Raw genomic sequence first — 26,165 nt, forward strand, 5'->3', positions numbered from 1 at the left:
GATGGATTTTCATTGGTGTTTGGAGAGCATTGCCAGTCAAGGTTAAAGAGAATATATTTTCCTTCAAATAGAGGTTTAAGTCACTTACCAAATCAGTCTTGAGTGTAGGTATGTAAAGTGCGTGTTTCAGAGCTAGTCACTGGCGTGTCGAGTGGAGGAGGTAGTCAAGTGTAGTGTGATCAACCACAACGTGGGAAGGCTTCACCCTCTGAAGTGTTTTTCTCTTACCATGTCTGGGCACCAGACATTGCACATTTGGATGCCATTGCGTGAAGACCATGGGTACATTTAAGTTGGAATGTGCATTCCTGAACACTTCCTTCCACCGTGGTTTGAATATACTAATCCTTGCCTCAGTTTACACCATGATTCATCTTATAATTGCATTGGGTATGAGATGAGTTGTTTTTTTTGCTTGAGATTCTGGAAATTCTAAATGCAATTCATGAATTTGAATTCACTGGATTTCTTTCCAGACTGGCTGCCCTTAACTATACTGGAGGTGACAGTTGAGGTGGAGCCTCCCGTGAAGTCGCATTCATTTGGTAGATGTTTGTGTTTACATATATGATATAGAGCCTGGCACAAGCGTCGTGGTGACTTCACCGCTACTTAGTGGCGAATGGCGGTTGTTGTTGATATAGAGAGCCATCTGAATGAAGGGGTTCATTTTCCCATAAGCACAGCCCACTCCCCAATCGGCACCACTCATTGTTGATCCCTTCACCATTAGCCCTGGCCCTCCGCTGTCACTCCTGCCCCCTCCTTTGCTGGCCAACTCTTGCATTTATTGCCGCGCAACTCAACGTACACCTGATCCTCACCACTTACCAGACGCTCGCTCACCAGTCAACTGAATTAGTTACTTATCACCCGACATCTCACACTCTCCAAATACTCGCCTGACGTTTGATCAGACACTCACCACTCACTTGGCCCTCAGCAGACATTTCACACTCACCAGGCATATGACACCTCTCACCACTCAACAGACAGTCACTCCTCAGGATGCACTCACTTGACGCAATTCACACTCACCACACATTATAATTTGTATGACTGTTACCTTTCATACTTTTCATTATGGCTTTCAATAATACTTCAAGTCCAGCAGGCCGTGAATCACTGTTTGCAATTAGCATGCATTCATGGTTTTTCAGAAATTAAAAGTCATAGGTTGTCCATCGGTCAAATTCAAGGCCAAAGGTCACTATTTTTCCGGCTGCTCTTGCCCCTACAATGGCCCCTGTAGGACGAAGACGATTGATGTAAATGCTGTGACAGATCCATTGACATGCACCGCATAACTGCCGCCTCTTTCATTCATCTTCATTCTTTAGCCTTGCCCCTTTTCTTGGTGATCCCACCTTTCCGTTCACGTCACCACAGCGTCTTGGGTTTGTTGGCCGGTTAATGGTTTGCACATCACTTTGCCAATACCACAGGACCTTGACACATTCTGGTCAAAATAAGCTCTTGTCCATGTATGATGAAACTTAGTAAAGTAAATGCTGTAATCAAATGACTGACTTGTAGATAAGTCTTGTTTATATTGATATAGGTGTTTGTGTAATGAAAGGATGGAATGTGTGGGTTGTGTATTGACATATAAAAGGAATGGTGTACTTATTACCAATTTGGCTGTACAGATACTAATCTCTTCGAACATTTCATGTGCAAGGCAAGAAAGGTCTCGGTGATTATATCGGATTTAAATTAATCTTTCATTTAATGTGTTGGGTTTCGTCCTTGTGTATAACTCTTCAATGCGTTTTTGGATTTATTTTGGCATGCCCTCTGACATGCGGAACAAGCCAAATCTTTTGTTCAGAAATTAGACGAAACACGAAGATTACTTTCTCTGGGGTTGTAAATCTCGAATGCCGTGCACACATTGAAGATGATGCACTCGTGACTCTTGACGCCCGAGTAGATGGTGGTAATCCATACAGGTCATCTTGCCTGTGGCTCCAGTCACTGTGCAGAGAAGAAACATGCAGGGTTCTGCTCCCAGAAGCAGTCTTATCACATGACCCCACAGCCGTTGTGTACATACATTAATGATGAAGACAGTTTAGTTTAAGGGAGAAGTAATATTTGTAGAAAAGGGTAGTTCAGGCTTTCTTGGAATTCAGCACTCGGTCGTTGACTTGCTCTATGAAAGTTGAATAACTAAAGATTGCCCGATAAGCTGGTTGGCATACCTCCCTGAGAAACCGTCGACATTCTTGGTACATAACGTAATCACAGCAACTACAGTGCTCGGTCAAATGAACTCTGCATTCACCATTAACATTTTCCCGACAACAGAATCGACTATTACGCATATTTCTGGTGTAAGGCAATGTAGTGAAGTTGTTTTTACACTTTCCGACGCAGCCTTTTCATTTCTATTTACTTTTGCGATGCTTGCCCATAAAACACTTGGAGTGAACGCCTCAATCCATACGTGAACCTTAAATTTCAGCATTGTATTCAGCGACCACCTGGTTGTATCTGCCATTGTTACATATGACTGTAATTAGTATCAATATGTGATGTGGTACCTTTGGATCAGTTTCAGTTGGGCATAAGCTTGAATTTCCATAATTTTGATCTTAATCCAGCTTCAGTAGCTATCATATATATACTTTTATTTATTTTTTTCCAGTAGTATTGCTTCCGACAGAACTCTTCGCTTGTTTAACAACCTTGTCCATGACTTGGGTTGTGATAATATTTATCTCGAGTCCGACTTTGCACCTTCTTAGTGAATGATTAAATCGTTACCTGCAATACATTTTCATTGGCTGTGATAATGACAGTGTCATATGCCTTGGTTCTTGAATCCATATGTTGGAAAATATCTTCTAATGTTGCTGTCAAATTGTCTTGGTGTGAGTTATTGCTTGCCTAACTCATCTAATTTGTTTTTGCTGTGGTATGCTGCTGCACTGTCAGTGTATATCGAAATGTATATTCAACAATCTCAATTATGTCAAATTATATCAATTTAATTATAAATGATTGGATAAAAAATTACGATGTATTTTAAATATGCTTTGTGGGCTTGATTGGATGTGTACACACGTTTTTGTATGTGCGTAGGTGTGCATTTATCTACTTTTGTGTGTGTGGTGCGTATTTTTGTGCGTCTAGGCACGCATAGCGTTCTTACAAGGAGAGCGGAAGGGACAGGAAAACCTGAAAAAGGACCTGGTGAGGAGAATAAAAATGCTGGAATATGCCCTGAAACAAGAGAGGTGAGTTCATCGGGCTGTCTTTCGCAGGAATCTCAATGCAACATGGGTCTTTATTCTTCACGAAACATACGTGACCTGTGCTGTAGATGACCATGCGAATGTCTTGTGTGTACTAATTTGTAATATACCTGTACTAGCTGGTGGGGGAGGGGGCCGTTACCGAGACCAAATTGATGAGGTTGTTCATAACATTACACATTACACTATCTACTGTATACTGCTCGGATGTACGTGTGTAAAGTTGTTACATACCCTCACCATGTGCTATAGCTTGGCTGTATACAATAAATGGTGGGGGTATTGCGAGGAAATAAGTGTCTGCCCTCAAATAAATTCTCATCGGTCATAAATTGTATATAGTGAAATAAAAGACGTTGGATAGGTATCAACCATTAATGTTGTGCAACAACAGCACCTGTGTATCAACATTGCGTATACTCATACGCCCTTTCCCACAGCATGGTACAGATGGAGTACAGGATAAAATATTTGCGTGCTCTAACCCAAAAAAAAACTGTATTATGGACTTCTAGAGTAAAAATATATATATAACTTATTATTAGGGATTTTGGGTTAGATCGTGTAAATATTTATGCGTTCTAACCCAAAAAACCTGTATTATGGATGATATTGGACGTGAAAGTGTACGTGTTAAACATACTGTGTGTGTGTTTGGGTGATGTTTACCTTCCTTGTACTTGTACTACTATCATGTTTTTGTATTGTTTGATGTTGTAGCGTTCTTACCCCGTGCCTCTACTGGACTTTATGGCTTAACACATACCTCCTATAAGAATAGGTTTTACCCTTTCTTGCAATACAAGAAGTGTTAAGATGTTAAAACACCAAACAGAAACCTTTTGCAAGGAATCAAGTTTGCATTAACTACACATACTTTTGGTGAACATACAAACAAAAATTCCTCCTGCAGTATAAATATTCTGGTTGTGATGTACATCAGTCCAATGATGCCAAATTAACATCTGTAATAATAAATCGCATTACCGGCATCTGTTTTGATCCATATTGCTCACCGTAGCTATTGACCTGTTTGGAATGTACCACTCGCTCAGCGGGGGGACTATACTAACAGTTTAGCATGGACTTATAGTTTAAAACAAAACAAAAAACACAGCATTATAAAATCATTGCAACTGTTATTGTACAATGATTAACAAATGACAATTTAAATCAACAAAATGGGGTTACATTTTATTTGTAAAATTGTGAAATAATGGGATACAATCACCTGTGGTTGATAATGGTTTCTCTCTCCGTGGGTTTTAGCAGATAATTTTTTGTTATTAAATTGTAAATAAACTTTAAAATATGTTTTAAATATTTTTTTTATTTTAATTTAACTTTTAAATATTATTTAAATACAAAAACACGTATTATTTGTGTGTTATCATCCCCGATTATAAATTTAGTTTTGGCCAATCAACAGGTCGGAAAGAAAGAGTGTTACTGTGACACACGCACAAAACTACTAACTTTTATACCTATATAGTTGAGAAGGGCCTGAAGCATTACCACCTTAAAACACTTGGCTCACCAGCCCCATGTCGGTATGCGCATTCAAAACCAAGAACACCTCATGTATATGTGAAGGGTCTTCTGACTATTCGACAACCCTACTTGTTGAGGTAAGTGCATCGACGATTTACGAAGCATTGACTGTTGGACATCTACCCCAGTTAATCTCAGTTGTAGCCTTGCTTCAGGGGTCGCCAACCAAAATAAGAAGAGACAATTTTTCTTCGAATTTGGTTAAAAAAAACTTTATTGTAAGAGCCGCAATACAAGTGGTGAATACAAGACGTTGGTCCTTAATAAATAACGTCACGAAGCAGCAGTCCTTAAAGAGGCGCCTGTGGCTCTGGAGCTGCAGGTTGTCGACCCTTGGACTAGTCCTTTGCATTCAGCACAATGGGGGGCCAGAAGATTATCGGTGTTCATGTAATGTCTCCATACCAAGTATTTGCATAGCACAAACTACTCTGTGAAGACCGATGGTGTTAAAAGTCCAGCGCCATCTGACCATGGATAAAAAGGGGGTTGTACTAGTTGCATTATTGGTGATGATGGCAAATCCAGACAAAATAATAGTTATGCTGTTAAGAAATTTGTGAAATTTCGAGCAAGCTGTTTCCATTTAGAGTGGCTGCTGTCAGCCATGTGTTCATTAGCTGTCTTAGATGAGGGTTATCAGCACTGTGGTGGCTTAAGAATAACAGTGTACAAGGCCCTTTGGGAATTGGCACAGCAGTGGCAGTTTATCCCTCTGTGTGAAATGTTTACCAAATGGCAATTATTTTGATGGACATGGTGAGATTGACCATTTTCCACACGATGGGTTAAGTACATTATTTGTAACTAATCACAGCAGGGTGCAGTTTGCACAAACAATTTATGCAAGATTTTTAAGGCACTCCTATTGAGGCGATCTTACCAAAGGCATGATTAAATTATACTTTTGTACATGTGTTTTGTATTAATTTGTCTTAAATATTTATTCTCAATGCTTTAATTTTCATAAACTACAGTACCACGATTTCACAAGTTTACCCTTTATGGAAGCTGCCTCCCACAACACTTACACCCACCCATGTCATCGTTTTTATTTTATTTTTGGGGCCCTCTCCCCAGAGATGTATTTACTCCCATACTGGGAGAGGTTTAAACTCGAGACCTCCGGAAAAGTCCAATATTTCTATCACCGTTGGATGTGCCAAGGCCCACTGCTCACTGTCGGCAGTGCTGTTGGTTACGGGCGCCTTTGGGCCAACTGGCAAGAAGACATTGGTTGTGTAGGGCTCACAGGCCCATGTTCCTCAGCATGAGCACATGGGTTCCTGTGCCGATTGTGGGGTGGTGTTGAGGATGTCCTACGGCCACGTGCGCGGTGTTTGGTGTTGTTGGCTACGTCAGGCAGGTTTATATCCTCTGCTTTGTCTTGAAGGTGAGAAGACACTGGGAAAGTGAAGTGTGTCTGTGCATGACTGGTGAAGGTGGATGCCAAGTCAGCTGCAGCCTCAACTAGCGCTAAAAATACATGAAAAGTCATCCCGTGGTGGGAATGAGCCGAAAGCGTAAAAACAACAGTTATGGGAGCATCCTAAAGGGTCACCAGAACCCATCACCACTGAATCGCTGCAGAGGACATCTGTGAGTGCTCGCCATGTCGGCAGGAGCCTCCAGTGTCCCCCCAACAACAACAACCGACATTCGCCACTAAGTGGCGGTGATATCACCATGGTGCTTGTGCCAGGCTATGTGCACGTTAAGGCGTCCCCTCATGCCTACCGTCAGCAACGGCCGCAATGGAGTGGCCCTCCTTGCAGCAGGCCAACCCTCAGCTACCATGAAATGAAAATATGGTATCTAAAAAGATCCTGAAGGCATTTTTTAAATGAGAAGCACGTTCTCATTGCCGTGTAAGTGTCCATTGCAGAGGCAGCATCAATAAATAACTACTTTTGTTTGGACGCTGAATGAGCATGGCTTTGTATGTAAGCTTTCCTTTCTGTAATGCTGCCATCAAAATGGAACATATACTTTAACGGGCTTATAAACCAACAAGCACTATTGCAGATCCTCTTACTGGAATTGTCAAATGCCTTGGTGGACAATACTGCTAGTATGAGCATGAGCAGTGGTCATACTCTGTAGCCTGATGAGATGATTAGTGTTACAGCAAAGGAATTATATAGAGAATACCAGTTTTCATAGCAATAGGTTAACCACCATTTACTTTATATACCTTTGAAATAATATTTTTGTAATACATTACTCTGAATAAAAAATCTTGAGCATCCAGAGAAAACTATACCAGCCCCCCACCCCACCACTCACCAGACCTGTCATCTTGTGACTTCCATGATGTTTCCTCAATTGAAGAATCACTTGTGAGAAAGCAATTTTATAGTGACAGTGATGTATGCTGTATATGAGTGGATTGAGAAGCAAAATAAAGAGTGCTTCCTGGTAGGGATTAAAGCCTTCGAATGTCGATTGGCTAAACGCATTGCCCGTCAGGGGGACTGTGTAGATAATACAATTTCATGTAGGTCAATGCTTTAATCACTGTTCGTGCAATAATGTATGGCAGTGTGCTGTACTATTCTAGCCTTGACAAATGCCTGGCATTCTAATACACTTGTCAATAATTGGCCAATATTAAGTAATATATAGGGTTGCACGGTAACGTTGGTAAAATTGTCATCAATTGGGTATTTTTGCTTAATTTAGATGCGTTATTTAAATGGAATTTAAAAGCAGATTTTTCACACTTTATATGTAATTGAAGGTTGTTTGGATTAGGCCGTATTGTCAAGTAAATTTGTGGATTGTTTATTTTTATATAGCTATGAAATTCGTTTGTAGAACATCAAGCATATTTACCACTTGGCCTGTGGCTGCATCTGTGACACTGAAAGTTTTAAACTTAACTTTTTATTTTACCAGGTACTGCCCACTGAGCTATATAGCTTTTGTCAGTTATGACCCGGCCATGAATGATAGCGCAACCATGTGGCTTTGTTTAGTTTATTGTCCTTCCCCCGCACCTCCGATTAGCACAGTTGGCTGTGCTAATCGGTACGAAAGAAATTCAACATGTATGTATGTTGAACTTCTTTCGCACTGTACGTGACCAACCATGCTAATCGAGGTGCGCAAGAAGGATGACAAACTTAACACAAAAATCATACATCATGTGGACAAACCGGAAGACCCAGAAAAAATTCACGCGACCAGGCGAGGGAGTTAACGTCTCGCCAACGCAGCGAGATGTGGAGGGTGGGAACAATTGGTGTGGGTGGCTTCATGATGACAAGAATTTCACGTAGAATAATATAATAATGACACATTGATGTTATGTATTTCCACTATACATTGAATATACAGTGATTAAATACTGTATAAAGTGAGCCTAAAACAGTTTAATACAAACAATGCATCCACTATCCCTGTGATTCATTCAAAACGTCTGAGAGTTCAGTTGCGGTTAAGGGTTTCGGGATTAATATTTTTTGCTCATGTGTGCTTGTTTAAAGCCAGCCCTGCACAGGAAAAGCAACTTTAAGGTGCTTTGTAATAATTTTAATAAGACATTGCCCATGACTGGGCTTCATGGTCCAGTTTATGTTATGCGTTAGATGTCTAAAAGAGCCCCCAGCTGTTGTACAGTTATCGCTGTTGTAACGTTTACTTTTATAATTGATGTTCACTTGATCTAGACAATAAGGGTGTTCTTAATGAGAGTGGGAGATACTTAAAGCAGTTCTGGCCACTCAGTTATCGCTGTTGTAACGTTTACTTTTATAATTAATGTTCACTTGATCTAGACAATAAGGGTGTTCTTAATGAGAGTGGGAGATACTTAAAGCAGTTCTGGCCACTCGCCGATTACTATTCGAAAGTCGCTGTTGAAAAGTAAATATGCGTTGTGATTAACATGGACGTACAGGTGACTTAAAGAAACTAACCATGCCGCTGGCCCCAGTGCATGACAGATCAACTTTCCATTGGGTCATTCTCACTTGGCAGCCACGTGGCTGGCCATTAATAATACAGAACACATTCATGCGACTCTTCCAAGGGTGTTATTTCCAAAAGTCATCAACATGCCCTTGTTTGCTTCTCTGGTTTCTGCACCAAAATGGTGCGGTTGAACTGGTTTGAGAAAAGGGGAAATCAAACTCTGTTCATCTGATTGGGGCCGCCTCATTGTTATTGAGTTGTTTTTGTGCCAATTGGAGTCTTAAAATGTTTCACGATGTATCCATTTAAAATTACTAAAGTTGCAGTACTGCAATTGCTTGCTCACTGTTGTCGGCCAGGCCTCCACTCCGAGCTTTCTCTAGAGTACATTGGCTACTCTTCCACTCGACTTGAGATATGGGATGTAAAAACAAGTTACGAAAAGGTTTTAATGTATGCAATGTAAACGTTCTAATATCTTGAGATTTTTGTTCGCCTAAAATAAAAGAGTTTAAATGAGAACGTATATTATGCAATATATTTCAATGAAAGGAAGCTCAAATAATGAATATTTCTGCCACCAATCTGTTGGCCAAACCACGTTTTACTTTATCAATGTTATATGTAGTTTAACACGTAGGCTTTCACGACCAATATTATTCACAATAAACGTTTTTGGGTTAGATTGCGTTATTTATAAATGTGTCGTAGCCCTCCACCACCCGACACGGCCAATCAGTAAAAAAAAGTGTCACGTTGACAGACAAATAGTTCACTATTTTAGCCCACCGGTGTGAAGAGTGAATCCACAACATTTAAAAAATTTGAGTACGACGTTTCGCTGGTAATTACATCCAGCATCATCGGGCAATTTGCCAGACTGGCGAAACGTCGTACTCAAAAATTGTAAATGTTGTGGATTCACTCTTCAACATACCGGTGGGCTAAAGTAGTGAACTATTTGTCTTTTGTCAACGTGACACTTTTTTTACTAATTGGCCGTGTCGGGTGGTGGAGGGCTTCGACACATAAATAACGCGATCTAACCCAAAAACGTTTATTATGAATTATCATATGTAGTTGGCTATGGGGCATTGTCTTTATACTTGTGCTCACATTTTTCCGTGAGTCTCTCCCAGAGATGGGAGAGTCACCTGTGAGGATTATGTAGCGTTTACGAGTATGACAGTGACTCACTCATACTTCCTACGGATTCAGTGCATATGTTAACTCGTTCACATACAGTACACGTTCAAGTTGTCCTACGGGGGTGCTGAGAATAGTTGTTATGCGCTGCTTGCGTGCGGTTGCCTTTCATAGCACAGAAGTGTGTGGCCTTTACATTTTGCAGCCCAGCAAACGTTTGAATGTATGAATCGTATGGTGGAACCCCGGGGTCCCGAATAAACGGAAGTAAAAATCGTAATTCCTTTATTTGTCATAACGGTATGCATAATGCAGTGAAACTGCTCTCTTATCTTTATTATTATTTCTGACCTACCAATGTCTGCAGCCAGGATCAATTGACAATCCTATTACCTGCAGATATTTCACAGATGAGATGCGTTTTACCGTTAATTCCTCCTCTTTTATAATACTTCTCTTGTCAGTATGCATCTGTGCGGATAGGTTTTTTTTGCGGTTAAGCCATAGTCCCCACATACCGCTCATATCAAAGCAGATAAGAAGAGCGGCGACCCACTACTCTGTAGAGTAACATTGGTATAAACGCTTGTTACAATATGAACAGCGCATTGAAAACGCGTACTATTTTATGTACTGTTTACAAAGTGTGTTCACAAATCCACACTCAGAAACACGATGATTGACAGGGGTGTAAATAATTTTTTCGAATGTGTATTTAAATAGAGGTACTGCAGGTAAGTAGTTTTCAATTTTAAAGGCATTTTTGGGGTCTTTCGGTAAAGCTACCAAAAGACCAAAGACCCAAAGAATATGAATTCCTGCTGTCACGAAAGCTTTAAGTCAAGATTTAAAGGCATAGTTTAACAAGACAACACTTGCCACCATCCTTCAAACCCATTGGTGAAAAAGAGCAAAGTTTATGTTTACATTGTAATATAATGTTTATGCGAGAGCCGGGGGCTTATGGGACCCTGGGGTCCCGCCATAAGGTTCATATGCTACTGGTAGAAATAATAAGATATGGTAATAATGTCAGGTGCATAAAACCATGATAGTGAGATCTTTTCGCTTTGTATATGCCAAAGATGGATGCATTTTATCTGTATTACTGTGCTTTATTTATAGCTTGCACATGATGTGTTTTGAGGCAAACGTTACTTTTTAGAACAATCTAAGAATGACGTGGGACATGTTAGCATATGCATTAACAATACCACTGCTAATACTGATGGAAGCGTTTTGGTTTGACTAGGGCTGGCATAAAGCCAGACTGCTTCACCTGCTGCGAATATCAGACACGAAATTAAATCAATGTGATTGCACTACTCACATTTTATTGACTTGTTATTTCATCATGGGTTATGTAACATTGTTTATGGAAAACTATTTTCTTATTAACTATTATAATGAGCCAAGAATATCTGTACCGCACGTGACGTCACTCCACAGCGACCAGCCCCCCTCATTAATAAGCACGAACAGGTTGACCTCCACATGGACCCCCCCCCCCCCCCTCATTAATAATCATGAGCAGGTGACGTCACTCCATGGAGAAACCCCCTCCATTAATAATCATGAGCAGGTGACGTCACTCTACATCGAACAGCCCCCCTCATTAATAATCATGAACAGGTGACATCCTCCAAAATGGACACCCCTCTCCATTAATAATAATTAGCGGGTGACGTCACCACATGGGGAGGGCGAGGCGCCTCCTCCCCTCTCCTGAGCATCAACTTATAACCCTCACGACAAAGGCAGAACCCTCACGTCACGCGATCTCCGTAACGCTGTTGAGACATAGAAGTAAAAAGGACGTCGTTATGAAATAAGTCTGTCACCGCGGCTTTACAAATTTCACACGAATGGATGCAATGAATATCACGTCAAGGTCTGCTTTTCGCTTGCAAGTTTCAGATTTACTGCAATACACCTGTCCTTGGATGGGCAAAAGGCTAGTTTGTGAAATAATGCTGAAAGGTCAGATTCTAAGAAAGAATGCCACCGGTTAAAATGTGGTCTCGGTTCCACGCATAGCTCTTAGGTGAGCGGTGCTGCAAGCTGCATGAATGACTCTTTCATAACTAGCTACCCAGCCTCATTTAAAACGTTTGTACGACTTTCCTAACAAATTTGCCACGTTATGTTTTTTGGGGAGTCTGCTTTCCTTCGTCTGCATTCTCTGCATTTTTGTTAAACCACCCTTTATAGTGCCTTGCTATGCACGCCTTAAGGGTGCTCGTGCGCACGCGTCATGTGTGTGGGTGTGAGCAAATGAACGGACTGCATTTGCATGAGCCTGGAACGCTCATGAGGGGCGATCTCAGAGAAAGATGCAACTCAAATCAAACGGCTCTCAACTTATACCAACATGAGATTGAAGCATTGTTAAGTGTAAAGACCCATATCTTAAAGAGATCGTTCCCACCTATAACATCTGGCAATTTACCATCATTGGTTCAAGTAAGCCTGGCTGCTGATGAAACTGTCGAAGTTGGTTCAGAGTTTGCTTGCGCTCTTGTCAACAATGTTGCCATCTACTTGTCGTTATTCATAACCATTCGCAATTCCCATCAGGGCACGGAATCTTGTGCAGAAAGAGTTTCTGAGGCAGATACTCTATAGCCACCTTATTTCCCCCATCCTGCTACCCACAATCCTCACTTTTTCTGCACATCCTTCTGCACCCTGAGGAGGTGCAGGCAGAGATGCAGACATCCTAGCTGGGGACACTGACAAAACTGGTCCAGAGTTTGCTTGCATTGAACAAAGCAGCTGAAATTATGCTTTCCCAGAAGGCCTTGTGGTTAACAGGAAGAGTGTACACTCCCAGAAGGCCTTGTGGTTGATCCGTATTGTAAACAATACTTGTCTCTTTAAAGCTGAAGTCACGTTGCTTATTTATTTTGTGACAATAAAATAATTTGTTTTTAGGATTTCATCTTCCTTTACTTGCCGTTATATTTCTAGCGATGCCTCCACTCTTGTTAAATTAAAAGGCCATAGTTAATTAATGAGCATTAGGCGGTGCTCACCTTTGTTGGCAGCCCTGAGTGATTGGTGGAAATGTCACATTCCTGTGGTGGAAGCCACTCTCCGCAGCACCACCACTGTTGGATTTTCAAAATTTTAATGATCTAACAGGATGATGGTATGAGCCCCCAGTTTTTTTGGAATCTAATTATACACCTTCCGATTGTGAGTCATGCCACTGAGCTACAGGGTCACATCCTCCACAGCGACTTTTAAAGTAAATGTATGGGAAGCAACACAATGTTAAACATAATTTATTTTCTATCTACGTGACTTTACCGAAAGAACCAAAGAGTGGATTCCTGCAGTCACGAAAGCTTCAAATCGAGATTGAAAGTAAAACAGGGTTGATGTGTGCAAATGCCTAGAACACTGACATTTTGGACACAATAGGTGTGCTTTCTTATTTAAAAAAACCCCAGAACAAGGACAGTTGCAGAGGGAGATACAAATTACAAACATGTGTCGAACCCAGAACAATACACGTTTTTAATTGGTCCATGGTTGAGTTTCCACTCATTGAAAGTAAAACCCCAAAGTGTACATCAAGGCAATAACTAGGCTGAAAGAGGCCAGTGTATTTGCATATTCACTGGATGTTAGTCCCACTTGAAGGAATGCCTACGAGTCAAAGACAAATTAAAGATTCTTGTAGTTCAGCATTAATTCCTGAGCTAGGCTAAGGTTCAGGAAGGCCTGAGTCTCACTTTATATGTGTCGAGTGCCCAGAGGAGGCCCGATGCCTACAAGGAAAGACAACTGACACACTACACCAATTTGCTTTATTGCTTTTTACATGGCTTCCTTTAAACAACATTACCTGAGCCAATTATGGTAATTATACATTCCAGTGGTAGCTGCTAATCTCCCCATTGGACAGCCACGATTGACTTTTGAAAATGAGTGTTCATTTAGTTGTTTTGACCCTGGAGGTGTGATAGGCTGAGTTGATCATGGACCGGGATTAATGTACCAGTGTTTGGCGGTTGCTTAGATGTAAAGATGTAAGCTTTCAAATGTTTGGTTGCAAGCTGCTTCCCAGCTGGATATCACCAATACTAACTGGAATTTTAGAACCTTTTGAAAAAAAATACACCACATCTTTAAAGAAATAGGGCACATAACAAAAAGTGAGAGCAGGGAATGAGTGGAATGGCCATGTGGGCGGTGGGTAAACAACCAGCTTGTTCTGGAATTGGTGGCTGTGTGCAGTGAATCGTGCTGCTTGTTCCACCCTTCATCTATTGCCCATGGCACCCTAATGAGTGCATTCAGTTACAATTGTTCACCCAGTTGTATTGGACCAATCTCTTATCTTGGCGGGATAATTTCATCATAGCTTACTGAAAAGCTCTCACACATAAGAATGGGTCCAGTGTTAATGGTGTTCCCATTCAGCTTCCCGTTCTTGGGAAGACAATTTTGTTTTTGGGTTTCAAGTCTGACCAATTGATCCCTCTTGTGCCACAATGTCATGCTATTTACCATACAAGGTTATAAATAGGCTTGATATTCACCACTTATTATAATTAGTTCAACATCTGTGTTTTGTGCATTTACAAAGTTATTCCAACATTGACTAGCACACCTTTGGATTACAACCTGGGTCCTTTCAGGCATATCAGCTTGGAATGGGACATGCTAACAAGTGAATGTCACATTCTTTCAGAATTGCACGACAAAAAGAATGCAGGATAATTTTCTGGTATTACTTGGAAGTCTGATAAGACCTTCGGGACGAATTTGGGAAAAGTCCTCAAAACAGATGTATCATTAGTCTTAACTGTAAATGGTGGCTGTGCCACTATATATATGAAAAAACGTATTTATCCAGGACTTTCAAAAGGGTCCTGCATTTTGTTTTATTTTAAGACTAGCTTTACTACCCAGCTTCGCCCGAGACTTGGATTCTTGTCTTGGATTAATACACGGCCTACGCAGAGGGTGGGGGGGAGGATGCGTGACTTCAGCAGGCACACTGCGTAACGCTGCTGCATGCGGGTGACATCACAGATGTGACGTCCATTATTGCGCCCCCCCCCCACCAAAATACAAAAGTCTATTTTTATACTTTTTGCATTGTGTACAGTCTGGAAACTACCCACATGCCAAATTTCAAGTTTGCATGTTGGGAAGTATGCTAAACATTTCGAACAGACACATTCACAAATTTCCCTTTTATATATATGTAGATGTTTTCAACTAATATTTGCGCGTTTATACAAGTTGGAGGAAAGCCATGCATGTGTAAGGAATCTGCGAGCCACCCTCACGCACTCGCACCACGCAGACATGAAATCTCAGCACTCGGTATAATACGCACCAATCACACGTACGGGAATGCATTAGACGGGGGTCAAGGGTGAAAGGGCACTGACGTCACCTGGACCAGGCGTGCGAGACGAGGATGTGTATTGGGAACGAGGGCGGAGATGGAGGATTTTAAAGGGGCTGTGAGACGCGTGTTCGAGGTTGGTTTTGGAATGAGTGTGGCTGTGGGTTAAAGAATAAAGAAGTGTTTAACCAGTCTCCGACTCCTCTTCACATGTGAGGGAGCAGCACTCTCCCCATACAGATGGAAACAAATTGTAGTTAGTCCACTTGCTGCACTGCCATCTTGCAAGTCAGGGTATGGTACATCAAAGCTTACGGGAAGGAAGTTTAACTACATTTGTGCTGTCCACCAACCCTCCTCCACAGTGCTGGATTACAGCCATGTGCCATCACCACCTGACAAATGCCTGCCGCCTTGCCGAGGTTATGGCTCGATGGGATACCAGCTATTGGTCAGCATTCAGTTTGAGAAAGTGGCCAATGGTTCGAAAGGAGGTCTGCATAGAGAATTTAGTGGCAAATGACTTTGCATTCAGTGCATGAGCTGCCAGGCCACCCATTACGTTGACTTTCTCATTTAATATAAGCTTGAAGCACGAATAAAAAACTACATTTGTATACAACGGTCACTGACACTCTCCATATATAGACATTAAAACACTATTCCAGAGCCCAGCTCTCAGGGAACTTGACTAATGATCAAATGTTACATATGCATCAATGTGATAATAAGTTTAGGTGTAGGGGAACCCCCCCTCCCCATAGAGAGTGGGTGAACTACAGGCTCTAGTCGCAAGACCTCCAGGGTTATTTTAAATGGGGGAGCACTGTTCAGAATGTCGCTCTGTTTTGTGCCAAAAGTGCTCTGTCATTATGATGAACCAGGGCTAACTAGCGTACAGCCGGGCTGGTTATGTGGCAACGACCCATTGAACATCAACATTTGGGCTGTCTGTTATAAAAATGGGCAAGCTGATTTAGGCAACTATTGGTGGGGTGATGACACTTTGGTAAATAGTTTAACGTTTAATGTTCTGAAATTAAAGCTTTATGTTTGCAATAAATTGTTTTTAGTTATGAACGCCAAAGTTAATAAAACAATATTTTTGACCTTACCATTGCTCAGGACAACTGCTTTAGGTCCCATGATGTCAAGATGCTCTCCAAGCCATGCACATAAACAGTATGTAGTATAAATGTGACCCAACAGGAGAAGTATGCCCAAGTGGTAGTAACTACGCGTGCATGGCACTAGTTGAGGGGCCACTCCATCTCTTGGCGTGCAGAATAGGCGGTTTCCGGGAACATTGCCTTAGGGTTTTGGAATTAAATGCCACCTCGGCGCCACGTTGGGGTCATTTGTCTGGGTTGTAGTAGACGCCGCCGTCACCCACCGAGAGAGGGTATTCACTGGTGAGCGACAGAGACGTAACCCGACCCGCACCCTGCCGCCTGGCATGTTCTTACTGACAAACTGGTGTTGTATCAACGTTCACAAGTGTGAACCTGCGTGGCATATCACGTCAGCCTGGGATATGCCAAAGTGCAATATAGACACAGATTCGATGTATAAAGCATTTATATGTCGGACACAGGGAGAATGTGAATTAGGGGCATTTATTTTATTAGGAAAAGGGAGCCTTAATATCTTTACTTGAGTAATTGGCTTAATGGACTTTTTTACGGGCTTTTTATTAACTCACTCTGTTGTTGTTGTCATTGTTGTATCCTCAAATCTTGTAACTCAATTTAACCCACTTCCCAATGTGATATCGACTGCAAACTTGGTGTACTCATGTCATACTGATGACAATACTATATTCTATCGTAAACATATTTTTAAACATTATTTTTTATATGTTATGTTTCGGCTTGGGTTTAATTGTCCACGGTCAACTAACGTTGGCTGTAATTGCCCACGGTCCCTTACGTTATGCCCCACGCTTTTATTTTTAGTCAGTTACAACAACAGTATATTAAACATATAATGCAAAGTACTTGAACAGAAAAAAAAACATTTTTAACTTTTTAGTACATTTCATAAAATCGTGTTCAAATTTTTTAAAAATATATATTATTTTAAAGGTCTATCAAGTACTCTTTAGGTCTTTCGGTCCGTGTTCAATACACAAACTTCATGGCTACTGTGCCTTCAACTGGAAAAATGTAATAAGGCCAAATGCCACCACTAGCAACCGATTGCATACCATGGGCTTGACACTGGCAGGTTGGCGTCTTAAGCGAGTGTTACTGCTTTAATTTGTTAATTTTAAAGTGTTTATTTTAAGGGTATTAACTTTTCCCCACATGCTGAAGCTCATTCGTGCATGGCATTTCCATCGTGAACAACTACAATTCAGCGAATATCAGGTAGAGTTGGTTGGATGACATGCAAAAGGATCCATCGTGTGGGCTATCCTCATGCTCAGCAATGTGGTGCCTTTAAGGAACAGTACTGCGAGTAGATACTTGACCTGTCTGTGCTGAGTGTTTTTCAAATGGGTGGGTTTTCTGAGGGTACTTCAACTTCCTCTCGCAAGCGTAATACGTCCAAAATTGACATAACCTTGAAAATTAAAACCCTTCTGAAAATAAGTTTAAACTTGATAAGCCTTTCCTGGATAATTATTAAAATTAGAATTGTCCTCGAAAATGGCACAGTTTTCCTGTATGGTACATGGAATATATTTTACAATACAATATGGATTTTTATAAAGTATGTAGTCTCACAACTATAAAGTAGTGGAGTGATGTTAGACTTTTGGTTGATTAGGCCATTGTGAATGGGCTAGAGTTGTGTATGTGAAGAAATATTCTAGTAGAAGAGAAAAAAAAACACTGCCATACAATGACATAGGGTCAGGATCAAGGGAGAGAAAAAGTAAATCCTAAGCAAAACAGAAACAATGTTGTAGGTCTGTACTTCAAAACAGGGAGCTAGCCAGGAATTGATAGTCTGCAGGAGGGAGTTCTAGACTGTGGCAGCTGAGGAGATAGAGCGAACGTTTGAGTGGATGCTAATTAGCAGAGGGCCCAGGGAGTAAAGCGGAATGCGATTATGCTTTGCTTGGTGTAGAGGTGCTTTGTGGTGTTGGTGACTCGGTTGTGTTACACATAATCATCGGTGCATTTGAACTCTTCCCACAGGGCGAAGTACCACAAGCTAAAGTATGGCACGGAGCTCAACCAGGGTGACATGAAGCCTCCAACCTTTGATGCAGGTAATCATTGTGTCATACTCAACCTACAGTAGTTCTCAACATGAGGCAAGGCTAGCTTAGGGGGGACATTTATGTTTTATTGTTCGGGATGTGGGTGTCACTGGTAATCTACCATTTATTGCCCATGATTAAATTAACTTAGTAAATTTGTGATGTGGGCATCATCCATAATGATTGTCATCAAGCATGGCCAGTGGGTGCCTCACCTCCCTGTAAGGATTTTTGAAGGCCAGCTCCTTAAATGCATCGGTACTCTCTTGGTACTTTGGTCTCCTCTCTCTTGAAAAGATGAGTTCATTGTTTGGTAGAGGACTATTGTTATTAATTGTGTGCTTAGTTGCCCATTATTTTTTCTTAATTTGTTGAACGTTTTTTTTGTGGACTGGAGCAGAGTTTCTATTGACTGGAGCCTAACCAACAGACGTGTGTGGTTTTTAGTTGAACAAAAAATCATGGCGCTTAAAATGCATATCATATTCCTTAGGAATGCTTCTTTCAACTTGCATAATAGTGGGCCGAGCTTTAGGTTTTAGGAGCAAGCAACATCTGGGGTTCTTGGATTCAACAGGACTTGCATTCTTTTGTGAGCACTGTATTGTTCCCAGTGAAAGGTTTCCCTGTATCAGACCGACTAACCCAGTGGTTCTGAGCGTTGGCGTGCATGCATCCCCTGGCTGTGCGAGGTGCCCTTTTTGGCGGTTCGAGACCGCCAGATTTTTTTACAAGGTTAATGATCGAAAATACGAATTAAAACACGGGCACGTAAGTACAACCACTTTGTTTCATCAAACCTATGTATTTATGAACATTTTTTTAAAAATTTTGTAAAGGTTAACTGCCACGGCACTCGCCCATGGGTTTTTATTCCTTGAAGGTGGCTGAGGGGGCATGTAATTCAGGGTCTAAAGTAAGTGTTTGCAACTTTACCTCTTTAGTAAATATAAATTTGGGCATACACCACCATTGCATATCCACCGCACTTTATCTCAAGATATTCACACCGCAGGCATTTCAAAAGGAAGATGCGACCCACACACCAAGTGTCCCCACTACTTTAGATTGAGTTGGACTATATGCTAGTGGCTCCACATTTCATGGGGACTGGAGGCTGTGATTTAGTTTGGTCATGGAGGAGTTGTTTGACCATACTTCATCACACTGGTTGTTATGGGTTCGTAAAGGGGAGCAGATTTTTTTCTTGCTTCTTGCAGTGCCCGACTGGTATGGGTGCTCCTATTCAGTATAGGACATGATTTGTATGTGTTCTGAAGAAGGGCCATTGCCCAAAACGTCACTATATATTTTTTATGATGGCAGTGTTATTGATGAATGTGAGGTTTACAAATACAAAGTGTGCTTGTGCACCACTTCCAATGCAGTATCATATAATGAATGGGATATATGGCTTTGAAAAGTGGAAATGTTGATACATTCTCATCCAGCTGGGTGCCAATATTTCAGAGTTAAAATATGCTGTTTAACATTCCAATATCCAGAAATGGATATTGTCATCCTGTTCAAACACATTGTCTTTATATATATTCGTTTGTGCTATAAACACTGAAAGTGCTATGGGTGGGGTGAAGGGTTCAGTTAAGGTTAGGGGTAGGGTTAGTCGGTGTTTGGTTGAAAAAAATATTTGAAATATATGTAGGGCTTGTATCTGGGGGGCTATTATTGGATAAATCGATTATGATTAGAGGTAGGGCTTGTGTCTTGAGAGCTAGTGCAGTAGATCAAATAAGTCTGCTTCTCTGTCCGATTGCCATATATGTCCATTTATAGTTTTTTAAAGAGCTTCCCTTTAAATAATGTGCACAAAATATCCTCAATGTTGCTGGAAGCATTAAAGCAAGGTGGCAGTGGCATTGCCTTTGGTACACAATGACTTGACATGCACGTTGCTATATGGAATATGCACATTTCACATGTTTTAGTCCCGTGTCCTTAAATGGCCGGTTTGGAGAGACCTGAAGAGGATGACTTATCGAGGCTGTAGTCAGCCATTCTCCCTTTTAGTGTCTCACAGGTCCTGTGCCTGTTGTGGTAAATACATTGAATTGGCATCCACCATTGCAGGCAGCCTCATACAGTAATGCTGTAAAGTTGCAGCCCCTCACAACCAGGCGCTGTAAATAAATGTCCAATGTTTGAAAGCGCTTGCATTTTTGTGTAGACTTCCCTGCCATGGCATCCGCACGCTGTGGAAAATGTTGACCTTGACAATGTTACACAGGACCGACAATCCCTTCAAAAAACAGAGTTTAGTAAAGTGCAAAACTTTCATGTGCACCTGGTCAGAAAAAAAGTCGACTACAGTTACTTGAATTTTCTCGAAAACGGTGGCAGGAAGAGCAAGCAAAAAAAAGTAACCACCTTGAGCAGTGGACAAAGAGCAGTGCTTTTGTGTACATTGCTATTTTGTTTGTTCATCGACACAGCACAGTCAGACAAAATGTACTGAAACACCTTGAAATGCAATTAAAAGGATAATAACAATAAGTATATCTGGAAACCCTGTGTTATGTTCCAGAAATATAAATTAAAACATGTCACTCAGTGGAACTTCCAGACCAATGTAATGCCAGCAGCATTTGATTGCAGACCATAGATTGGGCATGTCATCTTCTCTGCATTCTCCACCAACTCTTTCCCTAGTCATTGGCCCGCAGGCAGCGTGCCTTCACACCCCACCAACAGTAGTACGATGTCAAGATCTGTTTGTGCATGGGGAGGCACTGTCACTAAATACAATCTTAGGTAAGATGCTTAGCATAAGCACTTGACACGTTAAAGAATTAGGACTGGCTAAAGATTCCGGCCCACGAGTGACTAACAAGTGGCATATGATGACATCAGGACCCAGAGCTAAAGACGAAAATACAACTTTAAATATTAAAAAAATGCATTGAAAACTTCATGAAAGCACACAGGCTAGTAATATGAACACACCACTAAGTAAAATAAACACCCCAAAGCTAAAAAATAAAGGAAGTGAAAAGGAGTTGAATAATACACTAGTCTTTGGGTCTTTCGGTAAAGCCACGTAGATATAAAAAAATAATCAATATAATAACAATATCACACCATTTCGATCGCAACACAAGCCAGAGTACCTTCGTCTTGATTTTGCCAAGACGAAGGTACTCTGCAAACCCACTGGCTATCAACAAAGATTCGTTCATGAAGCTATTCAGATATATAAACACAGACACAATTTCAACCGAGAAGATGGGTACAAACTGAGCATTCATTGGAAGGACGTTATTAGCCAGTTTAGCTCATAATTGGCTGTGATGTTCCTATCCTACCTAGCAGTTATTTTCGATTCTCCAAGATACATTCACTAACACAGCCACTGTTAGCTGTGTTAGTAAATGGCGGCTTGCCATTCTTTTCCAGCTCCATGTGGCCACTACGCTGTCTTACAGTGACATGCTAATCTCTCACAATACAATGGGCACCCCTCACAGCTCCGTAGTACCTCCCCCACATTGGCATTAGCTGCCTCGGCCACCTCTAAACCATTTGTAAAAAGCTCTTTGATCGGTGTAGACCTACTGCAGGTGAGACCTCTCCTAAATTTACATTAGCTGCCCCGTCCATCTCTAAACCCTTATAAACAGCCTACCTCGGCAGATTTCCCCCTCTTTTTTTCACCTGAAGACGATTGCTTGTGTTGCGATCGAAACGTCGTGTATTGTAATTATTTTTTCTATCTACATGGCTTTACCGAAAGACCCAAAGAATATGAATTCCTGCAGTCATGGAAGCTTTATGTCAAGATTTTACACTTGTCTTTGGCAAGATTTTAATGGTAGGGCAGATTTGGGCAAGACGTATCCACTTGTTACATCATTCGGAAGAAAAAAATAAATTACGGAAAAAAACACTTGTAAGTTCCTTTGGTATTGAGTATTCATTTAAATCTGTGTATTTGCCTGGAATCAGGCTCGGAGTTGTTGAGAATCACTATCCCTTTCACCGTCGAGTAGGGCCAGTTGGCCCTGTTAGTGCTCGGCTCGCATTTAGAAGGGCCCGAGTAAGTATCCAGATTTTGGGTTCACTCGGGGCCCATGCTTCCACTAGGGTCTGTTTAATAATGTCCACTTTGAGGGAAGCCAACAGTGGTGGTCCTATGGGGAGACTGGACCACACATTAGGAATGCCATCACTGGCTTAGGGCCGGTAATGGAGATGACCAATTTCTTCATTGCTTTTATGCAATGCAGAGAATATAACTTTTTGGCCTTTATAATTGAGACCTTGACAATTTCCATCTTAAGCAGTATGAGCATCTACATGATGTAACCTCCTTTGTCAGTACCAAAATATGATAATAGTTTTTTCCCCTTTTTTCTGGCAACAAAACAGGTGTTAAGATGTTAAAACACCAAACTGAAACATTTTCTAAGAAATCATGTCTGCATTAACCACAATGCTTGTGGTCAGAATGCAAACAGAAAATATCCTCTGATAATATATTCATTGTCCTTGAAACTGATTGGTCCACACCAGAGACAGCTTTCTTTTGAGCCTCGTCTCAAACGGTGTTAGACCAGAGGACGCCAAAAGACATACAGCCCAAAGACAATGCACTATCAAGAGTAATGAGAACATCTTAATACCTGTTTTGTTGCCAGAATAAAAGATATTTAAAAAAACTTTTTTTATCAACACGCTTTTATGAAATGTACTAAAAAGTTAAAAAAAAAATTCTGTTCAAGTACTTTGCATTATATATGTTTAATATACTGTTGTTGTAACTGATTAAAAATTCTGATGATCGCTCAGATTCCTGGACTATGTGCATTTCACATCTAGTACCGTATGTCGACAATGTGATGTCGGGCCTAGTGGTCGGTGCATGTAGCCTGCGGTCCACAGGTAAAGGCCACTTGAGGTGTAGGCTTCTTTTTGCAGAACCTACCTGGCCACAAACGATAGCTCAACGAGGTACAGTGAGGGAAAAAAGTATTTGACCCCCTGCTGATTTTGTACGTTTGCCCACTGACAAATAAATTATCAGTCTATAATTTTAATGGTAGGTTATTTGAACAGTGAGAGACAGAATAACAACAAAAATCCAGAAAAACACATGTCAAAAATGTTATAAATTGATTTGCATTTTAACGAGGGAAATAAGTATTGACCCCTCTGCATAACATGACTTAGTACTTGGTGGCAAAACCCTTGTTGGCAATCACAGAGGTCAGACGTTTCTTGTAGTTGGCCACCAGGTTTGCACACATCTCAGGAGGGATTTTGTCCCACTCCTCTTTGCAGATCTTCTCCAAGTCATTAAGGTTTCGAGGCTGACGTTTGGCAACTCGAACCTTCAGCTCCCTCCACAGATTTTCTATGGGATTAAGGTCTGGAGTCTGGCTAGGCCACTCCAGGACCTTAATGTGCTTCTTCTTGAGCCATTCCTTTGTTGCATTGGCTGTGTGTTTTGGGTCAGTCATGCTGGAATACCCATCCACGACCCATTTTCAATGCCCTGGCTGAGGGAAGGAGGTTCTCACCCAAGATTTGACGGTACATAGCCCCGTCCATTGTCCCTTTGATGCGGTGAAGTTGTCCTATCCCCTTACCAGAAAAACACCCCCAAAGCATAATGTTTCCACCTCCATGTTTGACGGTGGGGATATTGTTCTTGGGGTCATAGGCAGCATTCCTCCTCCAAACACGGCGAGTTGAGTTGATGCCAAAGAGCTCCATTTTAGTCTCATCTGACCACAACACTTTCACCCAGTTGTCCTCTGAATCATTCAGATGTTCATTGGCAAACTTCAGACGGGCATGTATATGTGCTTTCTTGAGCAGGGGGACCTTGCGGGCACTGCAGGATTTCAGTCCTTCATGGTGTAGTGTGTTACCAATTGTTTTCTTGGTGACTATGGTCCCAGCTGTCTTGAGATCATTGACAAGATCCTCCCGTGGAGTTCTGGGCTGATTCCTCACCGTTCTCATGATCATTGCAACTCCACGAGGTGAGATCTTGCATGGAGTCCCAGGCCGAGGGAGATTGACAGTTCTTTTATGTTTCTTCCATTTGCGAATAATCGCACCAACTGTTGTCACCTTCTCACCAAGCTGCTTGGCAATGGTCTTGTAGCCCATTCCAGCCTTGTGTAGGTCTACAATCTTGTCCCCGACATCCTTGGAGAGCTCTTTGGTCTTGGCCATGGTGGAGAGTTTGTAATTTGATTGATTGATTGCTTCTGTGGACAAGTGTCTTTTATACAGGTAACAAGCTGAGATTAGGAGCACTCCCTTTAAGAGTGTGCTCCTAATCTCAGCTCGTTACCTGTATAAAAGACACCTTGGAGCCAGAAATCTTTCTGATTGAGAGGGGGTCAAATACTTATTTACCTGATTAAAATGCAAATCAATTAATAACATTTTTGACATGCGCTTTTCTAGATTTTCTTGTTGTTATTCTGTCTCTCACTGTTCAAATGAACCTACCATTCAAATTATAGACTGATCATTTCTTTGTCAGTGGACAAACGTACAAAATCAGCAGGGGATCACATACTTTTTTCCCTCACTGTATCACATCGCGTAGAGATTCATAGCAGCCATCCAGCAGTAGATCGATCGTAATGGAAGAACTCCACGACTCCAGGAAGTGGCCCCGAAGCTTGCCACAACGTAAGGGACCGAGGGCAATTACAGTCAGCGTTAGTCGACCGTGGACAATTAGACCGAAGCCGAAACATAACATATAAAAAGAATGTTTAAAAATATTTTTATTTTATTTTTAATGATAGAATATAGTATTGGCATCAGTATGACATAAGTATTCCAAGTTTGCAGTCGATACCACATTGGGAATTGGGTTAAAATTGATTTACAAGATTTGAGGATACAACAACAACAGAGTGAGTTAAATAAAAGCATGTAAAAAAGGGGAAAACCTATTATATTTTGGGACTGGCAAAGCAGGTCCCACGATGTAGATGTTCACCTGAGCTCTCATTACTCAGTGCACTGTCTTAGGGCTGTACGCCTTTTGGCGTCCTCTCGTCTAACACCGTTTGAGACGAGGCTCAAAAGAAAGCTGTCTCTGGTGTGGACCAATCAGTTTCAAGGAAAATGCATATACTATGAGAGTGTTTTCTGTTTGCATTCTGACCACAAGCATTATGATTAATGCAGACATGATTCCTTGTAAAAGGTTTCAGTTTGGTGTTTTAACATTTTAACACCTGTTTTGTTGCCAGAATAAACTCCGAATGACAGTTAAAAAAAAAAACAACGGTATTAACAACTTCGTTTAACTCACGGTCGAGAAGTACGTCAGTGGCGCCTGAGACACGTGGCGCCTGCTTTTTGTGCGAGCCGATTCCACAGTTTACAGACCGCGGCGTTTTTGACCTACACAAAAATATATCATTAATACGCTGTCCATGCAAACATTTTAAATGCTCGAAAGGAGGCAATGAATTGATGATTTGATGCCGATTTTGATACAGGCATGATTGTCTCCGGATCTGAGTAGGTGTGCGACATTTGGAATTGATTGCACAAGAGGAAGTCGACAAACTTTTAATTACAAGATTTGACCACGAAAAACAAGTGAAGTTAAATACAACCTTTGAAAAAAGGGGAAAAACCTATTAAGCAATATGAGATTGTAATAAAAATCAACTAATTACCATATTGTATATTGTATGTACTGCTCGTGAGTGGCATAGAT

The 26,165-nt window shown here is 41.2% G+C and overlaps 1 protein-coding gene across 4 annotated transcripts in view; it reads left to right on the forward strand.

The window, feature by feature from the left end:
- LOC116939323 (striatin-3-like) overlaps positions 1-26,165 on the forward strand; it is a 103,175-nt gene that overhangs the window by 17,943 nt on the left and 59,067 nt on the right. For all 4 annotated transcript variants that reach the window (XM_032947525.2, XM_032947524.2, XM_032947526.2 and 1 more), the window contains exons 2-3: positions 3,139-3,242; positions 18,387-18,460. In XM_032947525.2, coding sequence (XP_032803416.2) covers positions 3,139-3,242; positions 18,387-18,460 — 178 coding nt within the window. The remainder of the gene's footprint in view (positions 1-3,138; positions 3,243-18,386; positions 18,461-26,165) is intronic.

This window comes from Petromyzon marinus, chromosome 6, assembly GCF_048934315.1.
Source record: "Petromyzon marinus isolate PM22_M1 ecotype Great Lakes invasive population chromosome 6, UKy_Petmar_22M1.pri1.0, whole genome shotgun sequence".
Lineage (NCBI taxonomy): Eukaryota > Metazoa > Chordata > Hyperoartia > Petromyzontiformes > Petromyzontidae > Petromyzon > Petromyzon marinus.